The 9971-nt window shown below is 41.4% G+C and overlaps 1 protein-coding gene across 1 annotated transcript; it reads right to left on the bottom strand.

Moving 5' to 3' along the window:
* Positions 1 to 2000: 2000 nt before the first annotated feature.
* LOC134624251 (NACHT, LRR and PYD domains-containing protein 4-like) lies at positions 2001 to 8741 on the bottom strand (the record flags this gene model as incomplete). Its single annotated transcript, XM_063469215.1, has 7 exons — positions 2001 to 2578; positions 3101 to 3147; positions 3243 to 3416; positions 5209 to 5382; positions 5470 to 7249; positions 7495 to 7723; positions 8715 to 8741. Coding segments are annotated over 7 exons (3009 nt in total), but the record flags the coding sequence as incomplete, so codon positions are not given.
* Positions 8742 to 9971: the final 1230 nt, after the last annotated feature.

Here is a 9971-nt window from a genome sequence, read left to right as displayed (position 1 = left end):
TTTTCTCCAAGTACAACACCCCAGATTACTTCAGACCCAGCAACACACTCAGACACAAACTGGTTCATCCAAAAGACAAAACTCCAAAACACAAACTTAACAACGTGGTGTATGCTGTACAGTGCAGCGAGGAATGCCCAGACCTCTACATTAGAGAGACCAAACAGCGACTTCACAAGCGCATGGCACAACATAGAAGAGCCACCTCCACGGGACAAGACTCAGCAGTCCATCTGCATCTAAAGGTCAAAGGTCACTCTTTCGAGGATGCCAATGTTCATATTTTGGACAGAGAGGACAGATGGTTTGAAAGAGGAGTGAAAGAGGCCATCTATGTCCACTGTGAGCGACCATCTTTGAACAGAGGGCGGGGCTTACGACACCAACTGTCTGCCATCTATAATCCAGTTTTGAGATCCTTCCCAGACGCCTTAATGCCCACTCACATCCTGGGCCATCTGACCTCAGGAAATCACATGATAGGGTGGGGCCAGGTTTCACAATTAGCTCCTTGGCTGATTGTGACCCACACCCATTTCCACAACTTGGTTCATGTTATTAGGTAGAGGATCACCAGGGGGTCCTTTGTCCCTCTTTGGGGGGAAACTCCCACAGGGTTTAAATCTGGGACTCTCGGCCATTTGACCTTAGAACTGAAGAAGCTTCTTGGATGAGAGGTGAAACGTCTTCAACCAACTTAAAGAAGTCCAGACGCTTTTCTTTCCAATGTCACCAGTGTTTTTCCATGTTTTATGTAGCCCAGAGTTTTTGCTGCATTGTTAATAATATCTAAAAAATGCTTCCTAGTTTGTCTTTGAAGAGTCAGCGTCCATCCATAGCCTTAAAAATAATTGTCCCCTGTGAAGACACAAACTACACCTTTCTTGGCTGCTACCTCAAAGCACATTGTGCGCTGTCGAGGCTGCGTGCTGCACAACAACATTCAATATTTAGTATTTACTGTTATTTACTGTTAGCTAGATTAATGCGATGGTGCTGTGTTTATTATGTTGCTCTCTTTTTTTGCTTGTTTTCTCTTTTTCTTTTTTTTTCTCTCAACAGGTGATCCAGGAGATTTTTCCTCTTTCTAAGTGCCCTTTCTCACTGTCCCACCTGCCCTCTGTTTTTCTTTTCCTTCATCTTTCTTTCTCCCTTTCCTATCCCCCAGCCCTGTCTGTCCCGTCTGTAACAACTGAAAATAAAATAAAATAAATAATAACAACAAAGGTCGATCAAATAGACCAAAATGGCAAGGCTGTGATGATCCATTTGGCAAAGTAAATCCATTGGGTATCCTTGTTGGTCTTCAGACAACAATTCTGACGGCTAAAGAACCAAACGGGACAGGCAAAAAAAAATTAAAATAAAATAAAAAGTAAAAATAAATAAATGTCAACCATTCATATTGATCACATACACACACACACACACACACACACACACACACACACACACACACACACACACACACACAAATATGTGTCGTTATTATTAGTATAACAGTAAACTATAACATGCAATATACATATTCAGAGAATAAAATATACTGAATCAGAAATAACAAATACAAAGGAGCTGGTATTCCTTCTGTGGGAATTCCTTGCAAGCATTATGATAAAGACATCAAATACAACTGCTGGTCAGCTACAAAAATGCTACCTGTGAATTTCTCAGCAATATCTCAAACTTGTTCAGCATGTTGTTGTAGACTTAAAAAGGTGTGTGTATATAGAGTAACACACCCAAGAATTTGGCTGTTGTGCAAATCTGCCAATACTTATCCAAATTTTCTGAAGAGTTAATAATAAATCACAGTTAATCATGCAAAACAAATTAAATACACTGATTGGACTGTTTTATGTACTCAAACCTTATTCAAAATGTACAGAAGTACATGTAGCAGTAAAAAATATAAATACATCTCAGAGGACCCTCATCCTTTCTTAAAGCCTCAAAGATCCTGCATCACTCACTTTGGGAACCAATCTTCTAGGGAACATTCATTCTTCATTTTTAGACAGAACAATCTGGGATGATAACAATGTACCATCAGGCTCAAACTCAAGTACACGTCCAAGTCCAAATGCAGCATAGACTGGCTCAGTGAACGTGGTCTGGTACGTGTGGAGATGTATCTGTTTTCGTGAAGACACTATGCAAGGGAGACAATAGAAGGACACAGTGCCAGCAGGCCAGTCCAGATATACTGCTACTCGGTTGGAGTCAGCGGGTGGGGCTGTTTTCATGTCTGCTGGTATGCTATTGTGCCAGGCAGTGAAACGCTGAGCTGAGCAGAAAAGACTCCAGGACTGATTGTTCCATCCAATACAGCAGCCATCAGTGTATGCTTTCCTCCCGATTCCTTTGTATGTCACTCCTATTGTAACCGTTCCTGTCCACCGTACCTCCCAGTAACAGCGCCCAGTCAAACCATCGCTGCAAAGCACCTGTTTCCAGCTATCCAATCTCTCTGGATGATCAGGCTGCTCCTCTTTCACCAACACGGCTTTTCTGTTGTCTGTAGACAGTTTGAGGTTTCCTTCTGCTGTGTTTGGGTCCAGTGCAAGTTCACAGAAAACTGATGATGGAAACAAGAGCGGTACTTGTATGAGGAGTTTTTAAACATGACTGCTGATGATTTTATATGGTTAAATCTTTATAGTCAAGTGTCAACGGACAACTAAGAACATTGCTAATGCACTAATAGTACTTTGGCTTTTATAGACATTAAACAAATAAGATATGACATATTAATGATTGAGTTTTAAGAGGTTATGGTTTATGTTACCCTCAGTTGGATCCAAACTACGGGTTCATCATTCTTCCAGTCTTTTTGCTAAGCATAGCTAATTATTTCATCACATTTCATCTAGCCATTTTCAAAGAATATATTATATCTAGCGCTGTCAGCGCTAATCTCATTAAGATCTCATCGCGAGCCGCGATAACTCGCTAACGGAGATTTGCCGCGTTAATGCGGTTATGGTGTTAAGGTCATTTTAATGAGATTAACGCTGACAGCACTAATTGTATCATATTATAATGTTGATAATTTGAATTGATTGTTTTCCAAGATCCTTTTAATAGTGGTTTGGCTTACATCTTAGGGGTGATGGGGCCATTCTGCATTTTCCACAGTGATCAGTCCTGTTGATGTGGTAGAGAAAGACAAGTGAACATAAACTCAGGCTCAGTAAATGAAGGCTACGACGTATGTGTACTGATTTTAAAAAAAATCATACTTGAGAGTTTCCAGTTTGCACTTTGGCTCCTGCTGTAAAGCAGACAGTAGTTGAAGTCCCAAGTCTCCTGGATGATTAAAGCTCATATCCAGCTCCCTCAGATTAGAGCGGTTGGAGTTCAGAGCTGAAGCCAGGACACAACAGCCTGTCTCTGTGATCAGACAGCCTGATAACCTGTGAACATACACAAAATGTTTTCTCTGCTAGATATAGCATGATATAGCATAAATGATTTGCCTGCCAGTTGTCCAAAAGCTAGCTGCCAGCTTTATGCAGATGATGCAGTTATATATGTACCAGCTAAGTCACCTGGCGAGGCAGCAGATACTTTAACGGCACATCTGAATGATGTCCAACGATGGCTGGAACATAATCATCTTGTATTGAATTTTAAAAAAACAGTTTCATGTGTTTTTCTATTAGAAAACGAAGTTCATCTGATGATTTTAAAATCAAGTTAAGGAACGAAGAAATAAAGGAGGTTAAAGATTTTAAGTTTTTAGGAATAATTTTAGATTCACATCTTAAATTTGATACGCATGTAAAGAAGATTTCAAAGATGGTCAAGGTTCATCTGAATTGTTTTAAGTTAATTCGGCATTATAAACCTACTTCAGCAGCTCAGTTATTCATGCATTCCATGATATTCTCTCATTTTTCATATTGTCTGACAGTTTGGACCCAAGCAGCACCATCTACAGCCTGTGGTGTCCTTATATAACCAATCTATTCGGTGACATCACTGTCACATTTTAAAGAAATATAATCTACTTAGTTTTAGGAGTTTTAATCATTTGTGTTTTCTTAAATTAGTTTTTAAATGTATAAATAGGATGGCCCCAGAGTGTCTTAATACAGCGGTCCCCAACCTTTTTTGCGCCACGGACTGGTTTATGCCCGACAATATTTTCACGGACCGGCCTTTAAGGTGTCGCGGATAAATACAACAAAATAAAACTAGTACCGGTACCGAAAAAAATAAGATTTATTCATAACACACGTGAAAAGACCCAGGAAAACCGAGTTAACGATAAAAACGATAACAAAATAACGCTGAAAACCGATAAAAACCCTGAAAACCATACATTTCACACCTGAACCACCAACCTTCCGACCAGTAGGTGACCTGCTCTACCTGAGCTACAGCCACCCCAAAGACAGATCAGATCCTTTACATTGAAGGTCAAAGTTTGATTAAAGGGAAATCAGAGCTGTAGTCATTTTAATTAATGATTTTTCTATTTTTATTTTTTTTATTGTCTATTAATTGTAGTTGTATTTATGATGTATTTTGGTTTCATGAAAATGTATGTTTTATTGTAAAATGTATGTATTGTGAGTGTAAGCCTAACAAGGGACAATTGTTGAAAATTAGCAATAGCTATAAAGTTATGTGCGTTACATCAGTTTCACGTTTTGTACTTGTTGGACTATGTTAAACTGCACTGTCCCTTTTAAATAAACAAAAATAAAAAAAAATAAAAATAAAAAACAGATTAATCCTGCTCATATGTCTAAAACTAAAACATATCGTTCATAGGGATGTTGTAAGAGCCAAAGTCAATGGTTATGTTTTGGTTTTTTGTTATGGTGGCACAGGTGTTTAGATTATCCTGCATCTCAGCTGATTGCATGGGGGTGTGGTCGCATGTTATTTACCTGATGCCAGTGTTTGCAACAGGGCCGTTGGGTGAGTGGTTTGTGGGCAAACTTTTCTGTTGACCGTCATTTTAGCACGTCAGTTAATGCATGCACTATTTGTTTTGATTAAAAGCGCAAAAGTATCTTGTTTTGTTCTTAAACTAAATACGCAAAATACGAGTATGGCTCTGTATGGATTATTGGAGACGTGTCACAGCAACACAACCAACTCAGCCGCCCGCAGCTTTATTTATGGATGGAAGTCGCAACAGATGTAAATATTTATTAGTCTTTTGAAAAGTTAAGTGAATCCCCAAATACTAACCTGAGAATCTCTAGTCTACACTGTGGACTCTCGAGTCCAGTTGAGAGCAGGTTTATGCCTCCATCACGCAGGTCATTGTTGCTCAGGTCCAGCTCTCTCAGATTAGACTTCTCTGAGTTTAAAACTGTGGACAGACCCAGACAGCTTTTCCAAGAAAGGTTACAGCTACTCAAGCTGAAAAAGAAAAGGTTTTAATGTGAGTGTTTCTTTGATTCCTTTTAAAGCCATGATCATATTTAGCACATTAAATCAAAAACCTACAGAGATTTTTGGGATGCTTTGACCACTGGCAGCAGGTGCAGAAGACCGTCATTTGAAGCAGAGAATTTCTGCAGGTCGAACATGTCCAGATCTTTTTGTGATGACAGTAAGATGAAGACTAGTGCTGACCACTGAGAAGAAGTGAGTTTGTTTTCAAAGAAGCTTCCTGATCTCAGAAGCTGTTGGATTTCCTCCACTAAAGAATTGTCATTGAGTTCATTTAGGCAGTGAAACAGATTAATGCTTCTCTCTGGAGAAGGATGGTGTCTGATCTTCTGCTTGATGTACTGCACTAGCTTTTCTCTGACCTTTGGTTTACTTGTTGTCTTTTTCAGCAGGCCTTGTAGGAAAGTCTGATTAGTATCCAGTGAAAGACCCAGCAGGAAGCGAACAAACAAGTCTAGGTGCCCCTTTGGACTTTGTAAAGCCTGGTCCACTGCGTCCTGGTAGAGTTTCTTACATGCATGCTCATGTTTTACTGACAATCGACGTCTTCTCAGTAGATTGACACCAGTGTTGACAAATGTTAGAAGGACATGAAGTGCAGCCAGAAACTCTTGAATGCTCAGATGGACAAAGGAAAACACCCTCTCCTGGCTCAACCCATGCTTCGTATTGAAGACCTCTATGAACAGTCCTGAGCAGAGTGGTCCAGTTTTGATGTCAATGCCATACTCTTTTAGTTCTGTTTCAGAAAATATCAGGTTTTCTTTCTGCAGCTGCTCAAAAGCAAGGTTTCCCAAAGCCAGAAGGATCTTCTTGGCTTCTGTGTTCCACACTGAATCTGTCTCGGCTTTTCTATGATACTTTGCATTATCTTGTTTTATCTGAGTTAACAGGAAGTGGATGTACATCTCAGTCAGGGTTGCAGGAAGTTCTGTCTTCTCTTTGAACTGCAGCGCATCCTCGAGAACTGTAGAGGTGATCCAACAGAAGACCGGAATGTGGCACATGATGTGGAGGCTTCGTGATGTCCCGATGTGTGAGATCATTGTATTTGCCTGCTCTTCATCCCTGAATCTCTTCCTGAAGTACTTCTCCTTCTGTGAGTCCATGAAACCTCTGACCTCTTTCACCATGTCAACACACTCATGAGGGATCAGAGTGGCTGCTGCAGGTCGTGTTGTTATCCAGAGGCGAGCAGAGGGAAGCAGGTTCCCCCTAATAAGGTTGGTCAGCAGTACATCCAGTGAGGTGGACTCTGTAACATCAGTCACAATGCTGTTGTTGTGGAAGTCCAGAGGAAGTCGACACTCATCCAGACCATCCAGGATAAACACAACCTGAAACTCTTCAAAGCTGCAGATTCCTGCTTCTTTGGTGTCAGTAAACATATAATGGATAAGTTCCACCAAGCTGCACTGTTTCGTTTTCAGCAAATTGAGCTCTCGGAAAGTGAATGGGAAGATAAACTGTATATTGTGGTTGGCTTTGTTTTCAGCCCAGTCCAAAATGTATTTTTGTGTCAAGACTGTTTTTCCAATTCCAGCAGCTCCTTTTGTCACCACAGTTCTGACTGGCTCATGTGTTCCAGATAAAGGTTTTAAAATATTCCCAAAAAAGATGTCAGCTGAACTTCCAGGTTTCAAGGAGGCAGGTTGTATCTGTCTGTCCTCATGATGATGATCATCTCTGTTCTCACCCTCTAAGATGTGGAGCTCTGTGTAGATCTGATTCAGACGGGTGGGGTTCTCTGCTCGGACACCCCCCTCAAACAAGCACTGAAACTTTGTCCTCAGGTTACACTTTAATTTATGTTGGCAAATGGCAGCAGAAGTTTCTGGAGAAACATCAGGTGATATAGGTCCATTTACAGTGAATCAAATATGCTAAGTGCAATATGGTTTTTAAGAAACCTTTAAGAAACCTAATCCATTATTGAGATCTTCACATTATCCATTACTGAGGTTAACAGAGTTATTGTTTTCACAATAATTTTACATTATAATAACAATTTTACCTCTTTGGCAGTTTGACAGTTTCCACAGATGTAAAAAATAAAGAAAATATAGAAAAGCATCTCACTTCTCTGCAGAGAATCAGCCAGCTGATCCTGCTTCTTTCTTCTCAGGAAGCTCAGTGTGAGTCTCAGAAATGTGTCACCATCGCTGATCTCATCTTTTTTATCAGCCGTTGATTCATAATCTTCTCTCATAATCTTTTTTTGTGTGCCTTCTGGACATTTTTGACTCAGAAAGTTCTTGAATTTTTGTAGCTCATTTTTCACAAAAGTAACAATTTCCTCCTCAAGCATCTACAAAATGCAGAGTAACATTTTTCATTTTAAAGAGTGTTTTTTAGAGGCAATCACAACGTTGCAGTATACAGTGTATTTCTTGGGAACATCTCATGATCATGATGTGACCAACACCATTACAGGCTACTCAAAATACACACACACTTCCTCTATACTTTCCAACTCATGACACGTGCAATGAGCATTTTCTATTTAATTTTATGCCAAGTTAACCCAATATCATGATAAAACATGTAATAGACACGCTGGTCAACTCGAGCGAGGTGTGAATGAACCACAAAATTAGTTCAGAATACCTGGCTGCTGTCTTAATGTTGCATAATCCCACCAAATCCCAATTCTTCCATGAGCATAAGATCAATAGTCAAAGTCGTCTTGATGCATTCTCAATCATCCAGGAAAGTAAATCTCCAAAAGTTGATTCTGTTCATCTGGACGTAGCGTTTTGTGGGAGAAACGTTTCGTCATCATCCAAGTGACTTCTTCAGTCTCAGCTGACTGCAGGTTTCAATCTTATAAACAGTACATTTGCATAATGACTGAAACCAGCCCACTGAAGGAACAATGGGCTGGGAGGTCAGTTCCTTAATCATAATTATGCAAATTCTCATGACCATTGATCAACAACCACTGACCAAAACCCACTGATCAATGGCCATGAGTACCATTCACAGAGAGTTGGGGAAAGGCTGCAATCACAGCATTGTAAGATGGTGACAGATGTACCCTTAGCCCCCTCCTCGATTCAGAGATGGTCTTTCCCTTTTCACGTAAATGGCCTCCTTGACTCCGCCCTCAAACCAGCGTTCCTCCCTGTCCAGGATGTGTACATCCTCATCATTGAAAGAGTGTCCACTGGCCTGTAGGTGTAAATAGACTGCAGAGTCCTGGCCTGACGAGGTAGCTCTTCTGTGTTGTGCCATCTGCTTCACCAGAGGTTGTTTGGTTTCCCCGATGTATAAATCCTGGCAATCCTCCTGCACTTAACAGCGTACACTATGTTACTCTGTTTATGTCGGGGGACCCGATCCTTGGGGTGGACCAATTTTTGGCACAGCGTGTTTTGGGGTTTAAAAGCCACAGAGACCCGGTGTTTAGAAAAAATGTGTCTCAACTGCTCCGATACTCCTGACACATATGGGATCACTACAGGTTTTCGCTTGGGCAGCGGTTGTCCTTCTCTCCTGGATCGGCTGGAGCTTTCTTTAGGTGCCTTTCCAGCTTTGACAAAAGTCCAGCTGGGATAACCACACTTACTCAGGGCCTTCTTGATGTTCTTCTGCCTCCCTGGCCGCTGTGTCAGTGGGGATGGTGTTCGCTCTGTGTTGTAGCGTCCTGATGACACCCAGTTTGTGCTCCAGTGGATGATGAGAGTCAAACCTTAGATACTGATCTGTATGTGTAGGTTTACGGTACACGTCAGCTTTTAGATGTCCCCCATTACTGATGGAAATCTCACAGTCTAAGAAGGCTAACCTGCCACTTTTCATATCCTCCCTGGTGAATTTGATGTGTCGGTCCACCGAGTTAATGTGATCCGTGAAATGTGGTACGTCCTGAGATTTGATTTTCACCCAGGTGTCATCCACATATCTGAACCAATGGCTTGGTGGTGTTCCAGGGTAGGATAGCAGAGCCCTCTTTTCCACTTCTTCCATGTACAAATTGGCCACGATGGGTGAAACTGGGGAGCCCATGGCACACCCATGTTTCTGCCTGTAGAACTGACCCTTGTATGTGAAGTAGGTGGAATGAAGACACAGTTCAAACACACTTGGTGGATGCTGAGAGTGGTCCTGTTGCTGAGGTTGGTGTCATCCTGTAATCTCTTACGGACTACCTCCAACGCTTCCGTGACTGGGATGCAAGTGAAGAGAGATGTAACATCGTACGAGACCATGGTTTCATCTGCCTCCATAATGACATCTCTCACCTTCTCAACAAAATCCAGGGTGTTCTGGATGTGGTGTTCAGAGCTGCCCACCAGCGGACTGAGGATCGAAGCCAGAAACTTGGAGATGTTATAGGTGACAGAGTCTTTTGTCACCTATTATCCCAGCTGGACTTTTGTCAAAGCTGAGAAGGCACCTAAAGAAAGCTCCAGCCGATCCAGGAGAGAAGGACAACCGCTGCCCAGGCGAAAACCTGTAGTGATCCCATATGTGTCAGGAGTATCGGAGCAGTTGAGACACATTTTTTCTAAACACCGGGTCTCTGTGGCTTTTAAACCCCAAAACACGCTGCG

The sequence above is a fragment of the Pelmatolapia mariae genome, linkage group LG1, assembly GCF_036321145.2.
Source record: "Pelmatolapia mariae isolate MD_Pm_ZW linkage group LG1, Pm_UMD_F_2, whole genome shotgun sequence".
NCBI lineage: Eukaryota > Metazoa > Chordata > Actinopteri > Cichliformes > Cichlidae > Pelmatolapia > Pelmatolapia mariae.
The sequence above is the reverse complement of the archived record's forward strand: the minus strand, read 5'-3'. Positions and strand labels throughout refer to the sequence as shown.